General features: G+C 49.3%; 1 protein-coding gene across 1 annotated transcript in view; it reads left to right on the top strand.

The window, feature by feature from the left end:
• The window catches only part of LOC116477668 (putative EP400-like protein), a 47,971-nt gene that overhangs the window by 12,956 nt on the left and 16,801 nt on the right, over positions 1-18,214 (top strand). Inside the window, 5 exon segments of the mRNA XM_058425897.1 lie at positions 4,839-5,016; positions 5,019-5,207; positions 5,210-6,147; positions 9,770-9,880; positions 10,953-11,017. Of these exon segments, the coding sequence (XP_058281880.1) occupies positions 4,863-5,016; positions 5,019-5,207; positions 5,210-6,147; positions 9,770-9,880; positions 10,953-11,017 (1,457 nt within the window). The 5' untranslated portion in view covers positions 4,839-4,862.

The following is an 18,214-nucleotide window of genomic DNA, read 5'->3' as shown; positions in this document are numbered from 1 at the left end:
CCATGATCCAGTCACCTCCCATCCGACCCTTCCTGCAACACTGGGGATTACAATTCGACATGAGGTTTGGTGGGGACACAGATCCAAACCATATTACATCCGTTCCTCATTTCTGTCTTAGAGGGAAATCTTTCAGGCTTTTACCATCGAGTATCATATTAGCTGTTGTAGCCACTGAGATTCTTTATCAGGTCGAGGAATTTTTCTTCTTCCCAAGTTTACTGTATAGAACCAGATATTCACCTTGGATCTGTTTTCCTTATTCCTAAAGTATGTCCTTCATTTCTTGTACTGCACATCTGCTGGTGGTAGATTCTTTCAGTTTTGTACATTTGGAAAAATATTTTGTCTTTTTTTTTTTTTTTTAGACCAGAGTCTTGCTCTGTCACTCAGGCTGGAGTGCAGTGGCCTGATCTCAGTTCACTACAACCTCCGCCTCCCAGGGGTTCAAGCAATTCTCCTGCCTCAGCCTCCCAAGTAGCTGGGATTACAGGCATGTGCCACGACGCCTGGCTAATTTTTGTATTTTTAGTAGAGATGGGGTTTCGCCATGTTGGCCAGGCTGGTCTCAAACTCCCGACCTCAAGTGATCCACCTGCTTCAGCCTCCCAAAGTGCTGGGATTCACTCTAATACACTAAGTTCACTCTAATACAACGAATATGGATGAACTGCTGGTTGGCCTTTGCCGCCTCCAGCACACATACTGAGTATTGCTGGCCTGCCTGCATGGCCCGGGGAGGGCTCCTCTCTTCCTTCTCCCTGCTGCAGCTCTGTTGTGCCCCCGGAGTATTCTGAGCCCCTTTTCTGGTTTCAGGCCTGCGTCAGTGTAGGGTGACAGGAAGGGTCCTCTGCTGCACTCCACCTCAGGAAAAGCACCATCTGTGGAGGAGCATCTGAACTGAGGAGGAAGCCCTGCCCAGCAGCCTGGGGGCTCCCAAGGATGTCTGCTGCATGGAGACCGCAGAAACCTGTGGTGGGGCGGAGAGTTCCAGTTCGGCCATGTGTTAACTGCCCTCGCGTAGACTCTACCAGCGGCCAAGGCGGTGTCTGGAGACGACTGTGTGTGTGCCTAGGGCACACAGGCACGGAGACACTGCCAGCCCTTTGTGTTGTGATCAGGGCTGGGGGGAGGCTCTGACTAGGGCTGTGGGAAGGGGACGTGTGCACTGTCCTCTTTCCGAGCGTTGCTGTGGTGGGAGTCCTGTCACAGGGAGCAGTCATGGAAGAGGACTGCCCCCTCCTTCCAGGTACAAGCCTGTGCTTGTCCTGTGCACTCCGACTCGCTGTTCCCCTCATCTGGCCTCCCCAGAGCCCAGGCACTGCCTGCTAACCCCAGACCTTCTGTGGTCCACTTAGGACTCTTGCCCACCATTGGTCCTGCTGGCCGGCCTGCCCAGGCTGGGCTTTCTCATGGGGGCTCCAGCTGCCCTTCTGCCCCATGAGGAGTCACTAGCTCCCTTGGCCTCATTCCCTTGCTGGAGTCCCTTTTGTGTAAACATGTAAAGCTTGTGGCTGTGAGGTGTGTTTGGTAAGAACAGTCCACAGCTTTCACCAGATTCTCAGGAGTGTCAGTGGCCCCCTCCCGGTCAACAAGTTGAAGAGCAGGGGTCAGTCTGGCTGCCACTGAGGGCCAGGCTGCATCCTTGTGTGCTTGGGTGGCCTGACTGCAAGGAGATGCTCTCACTCAGCCCTGGACACACGGTGCAGATGGTGTGGCCGGTCAGCCCCACAGGGCCACCTCCTCTGTCTTGGGTTCTCAGCCTCAGGTGGTTCACATTTGGGGCCAGAAGATTCCTCATGGTGGGGCCGTGCTGTGTGTTGTAGGATGGTTAGAGACCTCCAGGCCTCTACCCACCAGATGCCAGTAGTGCTCCTACCCTTATCAGTCGTGACAACCAAAAATGCCTCCAGACATTGCCTGATGTCCCCTGTGGGCACAGTCTTCCGAAGTACAGAGCCACTGATCTATCTTATCTTAGAAAGAGACTATAGTCATTGCATTTCCATAGGAAAAGGTGTTCTGAGTTAGAAATAATGTACACATAAATTTTTGCCTTGTATCTTCTATGCATCTTCTAATTATTATTTTACTAGATTACAGTCCCTCATGTGCAAACTTTGCACACCTGGAAGAAGAGTTTACTAGTAAGCAAAAGCACTTTTTTTTTTTTTTTTGAGACAGAGTCTTGCTCTGTTGCCAGGCTGGAGTGCAGTGGTGTGATCTCGGTTCCCTGCAACCTCCACCTCCCGGGTTCAAGTGATTCTCCTGCCTCAGCCTCCCGAGTAGCTGGGACTCCAGGTACCTGCCACCATGCCAGCTAATTTTTGTATTTTTAGTACAGACGGGGTTTCACCATGTTGGCCAGATGGTCTCGATCTCTTGACCTCATGATCCGCCTGCCTCGGCCTCCCAAAGTGCTGGGATTACAGGCGTGAGCCACTGTGCCTGGCCAGGAAAAGCACTTTTTATAAAGATGCCTTTTTTTCTGTGTGGATATAAAAATACCACATAGTAACTATAGAACATCTAGAAAGCACAAAAAAGTATAAAAAGGGAAAAAATCATTATAATCCACCTAACCCACAGACCACCACCTGCGGACACATTTTGAGTCTTTTTATTACATCTTTAAAATTACATAATTTTGGATCTTGAATTTTTCCATTTAAAATCAAACATAAACAGTGTGTTTATCAAGCACTCTTTATAATGGTTTTGCTGGTAAGCGTCACTTCGTGCCTGCCTGGCTCGCCACACCTCGTGCTGGATGTGAGCTTGCACTGTTTTCACATAAGCACTGTCCGCCGTGTCCCTGAGCGTCAGGCGTTAGGAGAGGCGGCTTCTGTAGTGGGTGGTATCTTTGCAGCTTTTTGAATGTTTTCCTTGAATTTCTACGGTGGTGATGATGGAAAAGACATCAGGTCTAAGCTGTCCATAAAATGCATTTGTCTATAATACATGTCCTTCATTGTCCTTCATTAAGAAACGTGGCAGTTGGGGTCTACTGCCAGGGTAGGAAGGTGGGAGCTGGACTCTCCTCCCTGCCGGGGTCAGGCCACACCTGCAGTGCCTCAGGTCCACTCTGTGCCCACGTTTCCAGCCTGTCTCTGGAATGACTACTTCTGAAACAGATTCCCTTTGCCTTTTTCTACCAGGCAGTATGCACTGAGTCCTTCAGGACAAATTAAATGCTGAAAACCGCCAATCAAGCGTTCAGTCTTCATGCAGGATGCAATCCGTGGCACTGGGGTTGGTAGTGTCCAAGTCCCAGACTCAGGGGCAGGCTCAGGACCTGTCCACGGTGTTGGCCTATAGTGAGGCCCATGGGCCTCGGAGCCCGTGTCCTGGAGCCGGACGATGGCTCCACCACTTCGTAGCTTGGCCCGATGTGGGCGAAAGATTACCTAGGTGCCGAGGCAAGAGACTGAAGGCACAAACTGTTTCAGTATAATAAAGAAAATAGTTAGAATAAGAGTAGTCGTAGTACGAATTAGATATAGAGATGATCATGGACAATTATCAATCATTATTATAAACATTATTAATCATTAGCTTTTAATATTACTCTTTGTTGCATTACTAATATAACCTAGGAATAGCCTGCGGGTATAGGGTCAGGTGCTGAAGGGACATTGTGAGATGTGACCTAGAAGGCAAGAGGTGAGCCCTCTGTCATGCCCACGTAAGGGCTGCTTGAGGGCTCCTTGGTCAAGTGGTAATGCCAGTGCCTGGGAAGGCACCTGTTACTTAGCAGACCGTGAAAGGGAGTCTCCTTTCCTTGGAGGAGTCAGGGAACACTCTGCTCCACCAGCTTCTTGTGGGGGGCTGGATATTATCCAGGCCTGGCCACAGTCATCCAGAGGCCTAAACCCCTCCCTGTGGTGTTTCAATGGTCACACTCCTTGTCCTCTTTCATGTATCTCCCATATTCCTGGTTCCTCTTTGGAGTTCATAGCAGATAGCAGTGGAAGAAATAGTGGAAGTCTTAAAGTCTTTGATCCTTCTTATAAGTGCCGAGAAGAAAATGCAGACGTTTGCTGCCTTCTCCCTCTGCTTCGGCTGCCTAAAAGGGAAGGCCCCCCTGTCCCATGATCACGTGACTTGCTTCACCTTGTCAATCACTTGGACGCCTCACCCTCCTTACCCTGCCCCCTTGTCTTGTATGCAATAAATATCAACGCGCCCAGCCGTTCGGGGCCACTACCGGTCTCCAAGTCTTGATGGTAGTGGTCCCCCGGGCCCAGCTGCTTTCTCTTTTTTTGTCTTGTGTCTTTATTTATTACCATCTCTTGTCTCCGCACACGGGGAGAACACCCGCTAAGCCCCGTAGGGCTGGACCCTACAGCCCAGGGAGCTCATTGCTCGCTGTCTCAGTGTCTCTCTGTGTAAATGGGCTATCAATAGGAGTGACCCCATGGCATAACTGTGAAAACTAAATGAGATCATGTAAGGGGCGTAGAGAACCTTTGTGACCCTGAGCCACCGTCTGCCACCCACTGGGGATGCCCTGCTGTGCTGTGCTTCTCTCCCTTCTCCCCCCTCCCATGCTCTTCATTGCCAACACTTTCAGCCCCTTGCAGTAGACTTGGATTAGGCAGGTATTAATACTTCAGTTCAAGAAAAGTGTGAGGCAGGGAAGCTCGCGGAACATCTCTCGCTGAGCAGATATTCTGATCTGAGCCTTTTTTGCCCTGGGTAGCAGTCTCGTGCCTGGGGTTTGCTGGGCCCGCATTGGCCCCTCCTGAGCTACCTTTCCAGACACCTGTGCAGGCTCCGAAAGGTGCCCGGGCAAGGAGCTCACCTCACTCAACTCGAACTTTTCTGCATTTGTTTAGGGAGCATTGCCTGAAGACGCAGTCATGCAGCGCATCAGCAGCTCTCAGAGCAGCCAGCGCCATGTCCAGTGGCCTGGGGCCTGCCCTGGTGCGGGCGAGGAGCAACCAGCATGCTCCCAGCCATCCCCGCCCCTCACGCTGCCATCCCCCAGCCACCAACTGCAGCAGCTGATGGTGAGAGGGGCCCCGCGGGTGGGCAGAACATGAATGTTGACCTGCAGGGCGTGGGCCCTGGGCTTGAGGGAAGCCCACAGGTCACGCTGGCCCCACTGCCGCTCCCCAGTCCCACCTCTCCAGGCTTCCAGTTTGGCGGCGCTCAGCTGTGGCAGTTTGAGCACAGGTCTCCGTGGTGCATTCAGGTCACGTCCCCATGTCCCAGCAGGTCCAGACCCAGAGCCCCACACAGCCCAGCCCTGGGCCAGGGCAGGCCCTGCAGAATGTGCGTGCAGGTGCCCCTGGCCCTGGGCTGGGCCTCTGCAGCAGCAGCCCTACGGGGGGCTTCGTGGATGCCAGCGTGCTGGTGAGGCGGATCAGCTTGAGCCCATCCAGTGGTGGACACTTTGTGTTTCAGGATGGGTCAGGACTCACCCAGATCGCCCAGGGAGCCCAGGTTCAGCTCCAGCACCCGGGTACGCCCATCACAGTCCGAGAGCGGAGACCCTCCCAGCCCCACACACAGTCAGGGGGCACCATCCACCACCTGGGACCCCAGAGCCCTGCAGCCGTGGGTGGGGCCGGCCTGCAGCCCCTGGCCAGCCCAAGCCACATCACCACGGCTAACTTGCCACCACAGATCAGCAGCATCATCCAGGGCCAGCTGGTTCAGCAGCAGCAGGTGCTGCAGGGGCCGCCGCTGCCCCGGTCCCTGGGCTTCGAGAAGACGCCCGGCGTGCTGCTCCCCGGGGCTGGGGGCGCAGCGGGGTTTGGGATGACCTCCCCACCCCCGCCCACCAGCCCTTCCAGGACTGCCGTGCCCCCAGGCCTTTCCAGCCTCCCACTCACGTCTGTGGGGAACATGGGAATGAAGAAGGCTCCCAGGAAGTTAGAGGAGATTCCCCCAGCCTCTCCGGAGATGGCACAGATGAGGAAGCAGTGCCTGGACTATCATTACCAGGAGATGCAGGCTCTGAAGGAGGTCTTCAAGGAGTATTTGATTGAACTGTTTTTCTTGCAACACTTTCAAGGGAATATGATGGATTTCTTAGCTTTCAAGAAGAAACATTATACCCTATTACAAGCATATCTTAGGCAGAATGATTTGGACATTGAAGAGGAGGAGGAGGAGCACTTTGAAGTCATTAATGATGAGGTAACAGTTCTCTGTTTTGGTTCTTGTCATGGGAAGCAGAGCTCAGGGCTTACGCTGCGTGCAGGTGCAACGCAGAGCTTACCATCTTAGACATGCAGGTGCAACGCAGAGCTTACCATCTCAGAGCATGCGTTCTAGGCAGTTCACTTTTAAAACACACTGTGGCTGTGAGTAGTGGTTTAAAGTCTCTCAGAGGCTCCCCACGTTTACAGAGGGTGGTTCTAGGGATCCCGGCACATGGCTGAACCCCCAGCAGCACGGAAACTCCAGTGGTGTTCAGTCAGGCACTTCTGTGGCAGGTGCTCATGGCGGCAGCGTCCTGGCACCTTTCTTGGAATGCCACCACATTTGCCTGCTCCTAAATGGTTGTGCCGTGCAAGATGAGAACCCCAGAATCCACCCTTGCCAGCCACCTGCAGTCAGGGCTGGCTGGGCTCAAAGCCAAGGTTCCAAGGTTCCTGAACACACATCTCAATGTCAAGAGTTTCTGAACAAGTTACAGCTCTAACTTAGACTCAGAATATACAGAGCAAAAATTTATAGAATTTCATTTTCTTTCTTTCTTTCTTTCTTTTTTTTTTTTGTGACAAAGTCTTGCTCTGTCGCCCAGGCTGGAGTGCAGTGGTGCGATCTCAGCTCACTGCAACCTACGCCTCCCAGATTCAAGCAATTCTCATGCCTCAGCCTCCTGAGTAGCTAGGATTACAGGCATGTGCCACCACGCCCGGCTAATGTTTTTGTATTTTTAGTAGAGACAGGGTTTCACCATATTGGCCAGGCTGGTCTTGAACTCCTGGCCTCAAGTGATCAGCCCGCCTCAGCTTCCCAAAGTGCTGGGATTACAGGCATGAGCCACCATGTGTGACCTATTTATAGAATTTCAAGGGAGCAGTTTTTTTGTTTTGTTTTGTTTTTTGCTTTTGAGACGGAGTCTCGCACTGTCGCCCCGGCTGGAGTGCAGTGGCATGATCTCGGCTCACTGCAACCTCCACCTCCCTGGTTCAAGCAATTCTCCTGCTTCAGCCTCCCAAGTAGCTGGGATTACAGGCACCCGCCAGCACGCCCGGCTAATTTTTTGTATTTTTAGTAGAGACGGGGTTTCACCATGTTGGCCAGGCTGGTCTCGAACTCCTGACCTTGTGATCTATCCACCTTGGCCTCCTAGGGAGCAGTTTTTAAATCCACAATTATATGAGGAGTTACTAGCTTTTTTCTTAGAAGACAATAAATAAATAAAATAATTATAAGTGAAGAATGTGAACTATTCAAATTAACAATACAAATTAGCCTGTTTAAGTGTATAACACACATGTATATGTATGTGTGTGTAAAAACTTTCAACAAAGAATAATTTTTTAGAGTATACATGGAGACTGTTTGTAAATTGACCCCCAAGGGGATCCTCAATAAAATTTATAAAATTAACTTCATATGAACTGCCCTATCCCTATAATGCCATAAAATTAGAAAGCAGTTATTTTAAACATTTACTATGTGTGGAAACTAGGAAACTTGCCTGTAAGGTATTCATAGGTTGAGGAGAATATCTTCATGGAAGCGTCTTGAAGCCACAGCTGAGGTACCGCAGCCTGCAGGTCTTATGGGATCAGCTGAAGGTCTCCTTAGAAAGGTCATGATGGCATTCAGTTAAGAAATACTGCAGATAAGCAGTCTGACAGCTTTGATAGTCACATGAAGAGTAAGTTAATCATTGTATTAAAGTTTACTTCTAAATGATAGAAATAAGTTTTTATAGAACCTGACTGGCATCTTAGGAATCTATGTTTTATCATCATTTTATAGGAAAATATAGGAAGTTGACTAACATTTGGGTTTTTTGTGAATATTTTCCTCTGTGTAATATTGCTCACATTCCAGCTGCTTGTTGTGTATTTAGGTCGACTCTGTAACATGATCCCTGTTACCAAACTTCATTAGAGCTATAAAATATTTGGGGGTTAGTAAGTATTGAATTCATCCAAATTATTTAAACTAATTAGGTACATTTGCCTATGGGTTTTTTACTTGAGGAATTGGTGCTGACCTCGTGATCCACCTGCCTCGGCCTCACAAAGCGTTGAGATTACAGGCGTGAGCCACCATGCCCAGCCGCTATTTGATTTCTTTAAAACATTTAATTGTGGGCCGGGCGCGGTGGCTCACGCCTGTAATCCCAGCACTTTGGGAGGCCGAGGCAGGCGGATCACGAGGTCAGGAGATCGAGACCATCTTGGCTAACATGGTGAAACCCCGTCTCTACTAAAAATACAAAAAATTAGCCGGGCGTGGTGGCGGGCGCCTGTAGTCCCGGCTACTTGGGAGGCTGAGGCAGGAGAATGGTGTGAACCCGGGAGGCAGAGCTTGCAGTGAGCCGAGATCGCGCCACTGCACTCCAGCCTGGGCCACAGGGTGAGACTCCATCAAAAAAAAAAAAAAAAGAAAGAAAGAAAACATTTAATTGTGGTAACATATACAAAACATAAGATTTACTATCTGATTTATTATTTTTAAAGTGTTAATTTATTCCAGGGTACTGACAAATAATTAAGGTTTGGTTTTGATTATCTATGATTATATGTGCTTGTTTATATTTAGCCTTCTGGACATATTTAGCCAGAAGAACCAGTTTCTTTTCCTTTTCCTTTTTTTGTTTTAGACCTGTCAGCCAGAAGTAAGAACCAGTTTCTATTTTCTTGTATTTCTCTCTATGATTTTAAGCTGTAAAGTGCCGTTTGACTTTGAGTTCATTTAATTTCAAGGGTATTCCCATTTGAATAGCCTGGACGTGAAGCAGTTAATGTATCTGGAAAGATTCTTTGGTTTGCTTACTCTAAGAAGCTGTCATTATGGAGATGCAGATTAACTTGTCTTTCTGTTTTATCAAAGTGTGTTTTTAAGAAATGACACATTTTCAGTGGGAGTGTTTTTTGTCATTCTTCCCCGTGCCCCACCGTGGCCTCCTCAGGCATCTGCAGCCCCTGCCGTGAGGGGTCGGCCACCCTCTGACACTGCCACTGGGCTCCTGCGTGAAGCTGTGTGGACACGGCCTGTGTAGCCTGACCGTGGCTACCTGCCAGCCACAGATTGAGGTTTAAACTGGGCTTCAAACAAAGCTTCAGTGCCTAGGGCCAGATTTGTTCTTTCCAGCCCTATGAGGCCTTAAATTGCATCAGCGAGCCAAGTGTCTCCGTGCCCCTCTATTAGCGGCTGAGGCCGCCAGCTGCATGGGATGTGCAGGTGGTGATCAACTTTGCAAAGCTTAAACATTATTTTCCGGCCGGGCGCGGTGGCTCACGCCTGTAATCCCAGCACTTTGGGAGGCCGAGGCGGGTGGATCATGAGGTCAGGAGATCGAGACAATCCTGGCTAACACGGTGAAACCCCGTCTCTACTGAAAATACAAAAAATTAGCCGAGCGAGGTGACACACGCCTGTAGTCCCAGCTACTCGGGAGGCTGAGGCAGGAGAATGGCGTGAACCCAGGAGGTGGAGCTTGCAGTGAGCCGAGATCGCGCCCATTGCACTCTAGCCTGGGCGACAGAGCGAGACTCCGCCTCAAAAAACAAAAACAAAAACATTATTTTCCCTTCTTCCTCCCTTCTGTTTGAATATTCCCTCTCAGGTAAAGGTTGTGGCCAGAAAGCACGGGCAGCCTGGGACTCCTGTTGCCATAGCAACCCAGCTATCGCCGAGGACTTCTGCGGCTTTTCCAGCCCAGCAGCAGCCGCCCCAGGTACTTTCTGATGGCTCCACAATGCAGCTCCCCAGACTTTCCTCACTCGGATTTGAGGACTCGATGTTCTGAGGCAGGACCCAGAGGTGTCCCAAGAGCCTGTCCTCTGTTGTTCAAAATACATCTTGAGACGTCTTTGTGAAGGCTCTTAGTTTTAATGCATGGATGCTGTTATTTTTCCCTACTGTTACTGAAATTAAAAAGTGTTTGTCTCTGATCATTAGTTCTGTTAACTTTTCTGCTGGAATGTTTTTCATTTGCATTTGCTTTTCTGATATATTTGCATTTTTCATTGCTTCTGTACGATTGTGGCCTCTTTGGACGTTTCTCTTTTTTTTCCCCCTTTGTCTGCTTTTAAACAAACAGATTTTCTACATTATTTTCTTGCTATAGGGAGTTGATTTTGTTCTTTAAACATATTCTAGGGGATGAGTAGCAAAAAACAATGATTTTAGATTTCAGAATACAAAGAAGTTCCTGGAAACTGCAACTCAGTTATCTCTCTCCTCTCCCCTCCTCTCCCCTCCCCTCCCCTCTCCTCTCCTCTCCTCTATTCCTATCTTTCTTTCTTTCTTTTTGATGGAATCCTGCTCTATTGCCCAGGCTGGAGTGCAGGGTGCAATCTCAGTTCACTGAAACCTCCGCCTCCTGGGTTCAAGCAGTTCTCCTGCGTCAGCCTCCTGAGTAGCTGGGATTACAGGCACGAGCCACCATACCCGGCTAAATTTTTTGTATTTAGTAGAGATGGGGTTTCACCATGTTGCCCAGGCTGGTCTCGAACTCCTGACCTCAGGTGATCCGCCGCCTCAGCCTCCCAAAGTACTGGGATTATAGGTGTGAGCACTGCACCCAGTCAACATTTCTATATACTTAAAAACATGTTTTAAAAATTATGTTAAAATATACATAACAGTTCCCATTTTACCCATTTTTAAGTGTACAGTTCGGTGGCATGAAGCACCTTCATATTGTTGTGTGGCCATCACCAGCATCCATCTCCAGAACATTTTCATCTTCTCAGACTGAAACTCTGCCCCTGTGAAATGCTAACTCCCCATTCCCCCTCCCCCAGCCCCTGGCACCCACCACTGTACTGTCTGTCTCTGCAGATTGGAATGCACTTCTCCAGCGACCTAAGTAAGTGGAATCATACAGTGTTTGTCCTTTTCTGTCTGAACTCAGCATCGTGTCTTCAGAGTGCATCCACATTGTAGCCTGTAACAGAATTTCCTTCGTTTTGAAGGCTGAATCCTACTCCATGGGATGGGTGGACTGCATGTGTTGATCCATCTCTTGGTGGACACTTGGGTTGCTTCCACATTTCAGCTATTGTGAACAGTGCTGCCCTGAAGACAGGCGTACAGGTATCTCTTCAAGGTCCTGCTTTCAGTTCTCTGGGGCATATACCCAGAGTGGAATTGCTGGGTCACACAGTAACTCTGTGTTTAACTGTTTAGGAAAGTCCATGCCATTTTCATAATAGCTGCACCAGTTTACATCCCACCAGCAAGAACGAGGGTTTTCTTGCTTGGAAGTTTTCTTGCCAACGCTTGTACATTTTTTTTAATAGTGGCCACCCTAATGGGTGTGCTGTATGCTTTATAATGTAATAGAAAAATATTACTGGCTATGCATGTACATATGGCTAAAGACATTCAGAGTTGGCTGGGCACAGTGGCTCACACCTGTAATCTCAGCACTTTGGGAGGCTGAGGCGGGCAGATTACCTGATGTCAGGAGTTTGAGATCAGCCTGGCCAACATGGTGAAACCCCATCTCTACTAAAAATGCAAAAATTAGCCGGGCTTTGTGGCGGGCACCTGTAATCCCAGCTACTTGGGAGGCTGAGGCAACAGAATCACTTGAATCTAGGAGGCAGAGGTTGCAGTGAGCCAAGATTGTGCCACTGCACTCCAGCCTGGGCAACGAGAGCGAGACTCCATCTCAAAAAAAAAAAAAAAAAAAAAAAAAAAAAAAAAAAAAAAAAAAAAAAAAAAAAAAAAAAAAAAAAAAAAAAAAAAAAAAAAAAAAAAAAGGACATTTAGAGTTTTAATCTGTTAATCAGCTGGCACTGTTGATGGTTCAAAATTGACTAGTGAGGGAGGCAGCATTTGAAAAAACAACTTTAACTCAGAGTAACAAATGGCATTGGTGACATATGTGGAATCCCATAGGAAGAGTGTGGAGGGATGCACGGGCTCCTGGGAGCAGGCTGCAGGCTGTGGGGTGGCCCAGTGTGCTGCACCTGTGGCCAGGAGGGCTGGCACCTCTGGCCTGGCCCCAGCAAGCGCAAGGACCCAGACAGAACACAGGGCTGCTCTACCCTACTCTTCTCACGTCATGTTCTTAATGTTGAGAAGACAGGTTGAATTCAGTGTGATTCTCCAAACAAACTGGCTATGGGCAGTGTCAATTTTCTTTTCTCCAATTTCTTTATTTATATATTCTTTTGAGACAGAGTCTCCCTCTGTCACCCAGGCTGTAGCGTAGTGGTGTGATCTCGGCTCACTGCAATCTCCACCTCCCAGGTTCAAGCAATTCTCATGTCTCAGCCTCCCGTGTAGCTGAGATTATAGGTATGTGCCGCCATGCCTGGCTAATTTTTGTATTTTAGCACAGAGGGGGTTTCACCATGTTGGCCAGGCTAGTCTCGAACTCCTGACCCCAAGTGATCTGCCCGCCTCAGCCTCCCAAAGTGCTGGGATTACAGGCATGAGCCACCATGCCTGGCTCTTTTTTCCAATTTCTTATCGTGAAAAATTTCAATTATTGAAAATGTTGAAAGAGCAGTAGAGCGAATGGTAAACTCACCAGTTGTTAATATTTTGCCGCATGTATATGTTCTACCTGTCTGTCTATCTCCACACATTTTAAAGTTGTTACAGTCACGATTGTTTACCCCTGGATCCTTTGTGGTCTGTCTCCCAACAAGAACATGTCCCACGTGACCACAGCCCTCCTGTCAGGCTTACCAGCATCCACACCTCTCGAGGCATGTTCCTGCCTGGGTCTGCTTTTCTTTCTCTCCCGACACTGATGTTTTGAAGGCCAGTTGCCCTGCAGAGGCTATCACAGCCTGGGTGTTCCGTTTCTCACTGCTGACTTAGGCTGAACATTTCTGGCAAGAATACAACGGAGGCGGAGCTCTGCATGCATTTACTTCTCAACCAAGCCGTGCAGGCCAATTACGGAGATGCAGATGCAGGTGGGCTAGGTGCTGTGCGTGCCATGGGAGGGTGCCCTCTGGGGACACTCTGGACAGAGGCACTCTCTGTCATGTGCTCAGCTTGGCCCCAGACTGAGGCTTAGCAGTCCTCCAGTTGTTCACCGTATGAAGAGCAGGCTAATTTTTGTATTTTTTTTGTAGAGATGGGATTTCACCATGTTGCCCGAGCTGGTCTCGAATTCCTGAGCTCAAGTAATCTGCCCATCTCGGCCTCCCAAAGTGCTGGGATTACAGACATGAGCTACCACGCCCGGCCAAATCTCCATTCTATTTTGGTCTCTGAAACTTAACATTTTGCTCGAGGAAGGGCTCATATACGAGGATATTGAAACAAATGTTGTTTTATATGATAAAAATGCCTGAGAATCAATACATATAGATTTCATATCCCAATATCCCAAAAATAGCAATCAGTGTGTTTACAGATGCTGCAGATCACTCTGAGGAGTTGATTCTGCGGCTGTCCCTGAGGAACCATGCCAGGAGATGTGTCCCGGAAGTGACTGTCACAGATGCAGGACGCAGTCCCCCAGATGATGAGGCAAGGCCTGAGGGTCTGCGCTTGGTGGGGGAAAGGTTTATTACAACTTCTCCCAAGCAAACAGATGGAAAGCAATGCCTAGAGCAGCTCCAGTGCTTGTGTGTGGGACACCTCTGCAGGGGCCTGTGTGGCTTTGTCCTCATTTCAGTTAGAGTTGAGGGTACAACGCATTTTCATGTGTGGTGGATTTTATAAAACCTAAGTCTGCTTTCTACTCAGTAAACATTTAGACATTTCTCTTTTCACATTATTCTCCAGTTACTAAGATTTTGTTTGTTGTCAAATCCACATAAGCCTTCTGTTTTTTGGTGAAGACATATTATAGACTTAGAGTTTTATTTCTTTCCACAAATATTTTGACATTGTCATTTTTGCCTTAGTTTATACAACTATTTTTCTAAGCTCTAGATTTAGTTTTCACATGGATACCTCTGGTGTTTTAATTCTGGCTTCCACTTTTGGTTAACAGTTGTGACTTAGATTTCTTATCTACCTACTACTTCTGAAGCCTGGTTCTGTTGTGCTGCCTTTAGCAAATGGTACACAGAAAAGCACTAAATGATGAAAAGATTATTTTTGTTCCTTTCTGTCAAATTCAGAGGCTAATATGGGGTTTTTTTGAGTTTATGATCACTGGCCAATAGCTCTAAGCTGTGATATCATGTTCTTTGTCATAGAAATTGAAGAGACAGTGGAGAAATACTTATTTTAAAATCAGTGTGATATAAGTTAACACACATTTATACTTCCCATAATTTTTGTCTTCTAATAGCAAATACATATGGGGACTCCAGTACCTGGAGATGTGAATTCCATAAAAATGGAAGCATCTAAGAGGCAGTGAACACTGGTGCCCACAGGTATGTAGCAGTCACCCAGCATGAAGCCAGCCTGCAAACAAAAAGGAAACCGTGCAAGCCTTCTAGCAGTGTATTTTCCAACTTTTTTCATTTTAAGTAAGTCAACAAATATGTACCAAATGGCTTCTGTGGGCTCACGGGGTCACCCCTGTGCCTCCTCTCAGTTCTTGCTTAGAGCAAAGTGACTTTACACTCAGCCATCATTTTGGCCACTTGGTGCCTTGAGCTGGAGGCATGGAAGCGGGCCTGGGGAGGCCATGGGCACTCATGTAGTGGCAGGGCCTGGGCCTCAGCTCTGTGCCCAGGAGCTTCCCCATGCCAGCCAGGCACATCAGAATCTGGCATGTGAGTGTCCCGGAACTCACTGTCCAGCCACCCGCCTTGATAGCAGGATCCCTGGGAGCAGGCCACTCGGCAGTGGGCATGGACTCAGAGCAAAGCAAGATGGGTGCCTCAAGAGCTTGGTCCCACCCAGGCCTGAGACTGCCTCCCTTCCTGGTGAGGATCAGAGAGAGGATGTCCTGCCCACAGTGCGTTCTGTGCTATTTCCGTGTTCTGCACCAGGGATAACTTCACCAGCATGAACTTTGAAGGTGGAACCTGGCTCACTGTGCTGTGATTGGATTTGATGTCACAGATTCTCCTTTGATGTCAGAGGCCTCACCTACAAGTGGGCCATCCTGGGATGGGTTTACAGCACCTGGAGGTCACATCAGGTGTTCCTCTCCAGCAGTTAATGCCGACAGCACAAAGTATCTGTGTGACAAAGCACCTGGCAGGTACTAGTCCAGGAGTGGGCTGTGGGAGCCGGGAGCCAAAAGCTCTGAAGCTCTGAAGCTACTGCACACTCTGTCATCTGTTGATTGCTCCTGGGCAGAGTGAGCCCTTGCACCTGTTTATTGACCCAGACCTGGGCACAGGCTGGCAGTGTCTGTGCAGACTCACAGTTTCTCCTACAGGTGATTAAAAACCAAACTATCAAGAGTTTTCCTGTATTTTCCTAACTTTTTCCAAGTGGAAGCACATTCTCTTTTATTCTCTCTATGATGATCTCAGGCTGTCTTCACATGCACCGTTGTTTGCTCTGTGGGGCCCATGCTGTGATGCTTGGAGTGCGGGCTGCAGTGTGCTCAGCCCTGCCCTTGCTGGCTCTGGGGATGTGGCCATGTGGCGTCACCTCACCCCTCTCAGTTGTCTCATCTGTAAAATGGGAGCAATAGTGATAATTACACTTCTCAAGTCTGTTCGGAGGACTGTTATATCTGTAAGGTGCTTAGCACGGCACCATGTTGTAAGCACATAATGTCAGTTAATACCATACTAGAATTAATATTCTATAAGTTTAATGGCAAGCTTTAATTTTTTTAACATATCCAACTTTTTCGCTATAAACTTATGGGGTACAGGAGCAGTTTTGTTGCATGGACATACTTCGTGGTGGCGAAGTCTGGGCTTTCAGTGCATCCGTTATCGGAATAACGTAATCATACCCACTAAGTAATTTCCCAGCATCTACCCTCCCCTCACCCTGTACCCTTCCAAGTCTCCAGTGTCTCTCATTCCACACTGTACATCTGTGTGGACGTGTGAGTTAGCTCCCGCTTATGGGTGAGAATGTGCAGTGTTTGTCTTTCTGTGTCCGAGTTGTTTCACTTAGGATGATGGCCTCTGTTTGCATCCATGTTGCCGCGAAGGACGGTTGCATTCTTTTTTATGGCTGGACAGTATTCCACTGTGTATGTGTGCAGCACATCTTCTTATCCAGTTGTCTGTTGATGGGCACTTAGGTTGATTCCGTGTCTTTGCTGTTGTGAATTGTGTTGCAGTAAACATGCGAGCACAGGTAGCACTTCAGTAGAGTGATTTATTTCCCTTTGGATATACACCCAGGAGTGGGACTACTGGATTGGACGGTAGTTGTATTTGTAGTTTTTGGAGGAACCTCCATTCTATTTTCCATAGAGGCTATGCTAATTTACACTCCCACCAACAGTGTACAGTGTTCCCTGTTCTCCACGTCCTCGCCAGCGTCTATTGTTTTTTGTATTTAATTTTTGCAAGTTTGCATTGCTTATACAATACACCGTAGTTTTCAAGGAAAACACATCAGAAAATACCGGTATTAGAATATGTGTACGTACGTGCGTATCAGTCTGTGCCTAGAGACCCGGGAAACCGGTCCGTGATGATGAGTCACATCGATGCCCTCCTTCAGCAGATATTTACAGAGACTCGCGAGTGGCGGGGCGCGAGTACGCAGAGATGCGTGGCCGCCACCCCCTGCCTTTGCCCGTGCCAGCTCCCGACTGCTCCCTTCTCTTTATTCAGGTCTTGACTCCACGGCCCACCTCGGAGAGGCCTTTGCCGCCCTGGCGCCCGCCCTGTGCCGCCCTGTTTGCTCTCCCTGGTCCTCAGAGCGCCCACTCCCGTCAGGTCGCCTGTGTCTGTGCCTCCCTGGGGAAGGCAGGGCCTGGCGTGCCCCGCGCTCCGCTCTGCCCTCGGGACAGAAGGTGGTCCGGTGTCCTCAAGGCAGAGTCCCTCGCAGACGGTGCTGAGGTGCAGAAGCTGCGCCGCTGCTAGAACAGAGTGGGCGCTTCTGACCGCGCCGCCTGAGGAGGGTTGGTGGCAGAGGCTGCACCGCGTGCCCGCCCCGAGGCAGGTGGTCGTCGAGGCCTTCAGGCTGCAGCTGCTGGGCAGGATGTGAGCCAGGAGCATTGCAGCTGCGGGGCGGGCAGGTGGGCCGGGCCTGGGGAGTCGCCATCCAGGAGCACGGAGCCCCCAGAGTAAAGGGCACGGCTATCGCCTTCTCCCCGCGTGGGGGCGGTGAGGCAAGGTGGGGGCTGTGATGTGAGGTGTGCGGTTGCAGATCACCAGAGGAGGAAAAGCGCGCCCAGAGGCAGGAACCCTCCAATCACAGGCCAGCGCAGAGGCAGGCGCCCTCCAAAGACCAGCACAGAGGCGGGCACCCTCCAGTCACAGGCCAGCACAGGGAAGGGCGCCCTCCAGTCACAGGCCAGCGCAGGGGAGGGCGCCCTCCAGTCACAGGCCGACGCCCTCCAATCACAGGGCAGCCAGAGACAGGCACCCTCCAATCACAGGGCAGCACAGAGGCGGGCGTCCTCCAATCACAGGGCAGCCAGAGGCAGCCACCCTCCAATCACAGGCCATGGCATTGGCCGCCCTCATCTGCTGCTGAGAGTTCTCTCGAGTGGGAGGAAGGAGGTCCCTTCAGGACCATGGGCCTGAAAAGGAATGATGGGGCCAAATTGATAGTTTAGCCACTGCCTAGATTCTAGAGATTTCCATCTTTTTTGGTTGTAAAATGTAAAATCAAATCTTTCATATTGGCTATTTTTAGGACTGGAACAACTACTGTAAAAATGATTTTTTAAAACCTGTGTTTGAAGGTTGCGGCGGCTCAGCCTGGAATCCCAGCACTTTGGGAGGCCTAGGTGGGCGGATCACCTGAAGTCAGGAGTTTGAGACCAGCCTGGCCAACATGTCTCTACAAAACATACAAAAATTAGCCGGGCGTGATGGCGCACGCCTGTAATCCCAGCTACTCGGGAGGCTGAGGCACAAGGATCGCTTTGAGCACAGGGGTCAAGGCTGCAGAGACAAGGCTGTGATTGCTCCACTGCATGCCAGCCTGGGTGATGGAGTGAGCCCTTATTTCCAAAATAATAATAATGATTCAAATGTTACTC

Source organism: Hylobates moloch, unplaced genomic scaffold (assembly GCF_009828535.3).
Source record: "Hylobates moloch isolate HMO894 unplaced genomic scaffold, HMol_V3 SCAFFOLD_12, whole genome shotgun sequence".
Lineage (NCBI taxonomy): Eukaryota > Metazoa > Chordata > Mammalia > Primates > Hylobatidae > Hylobates > Hylobates moloch.
The sequence above is the reverse complement of the archived record's forward strand: the minus strand, read 5'-3'. Positions and strand labels throughout refer to the sequence as shown.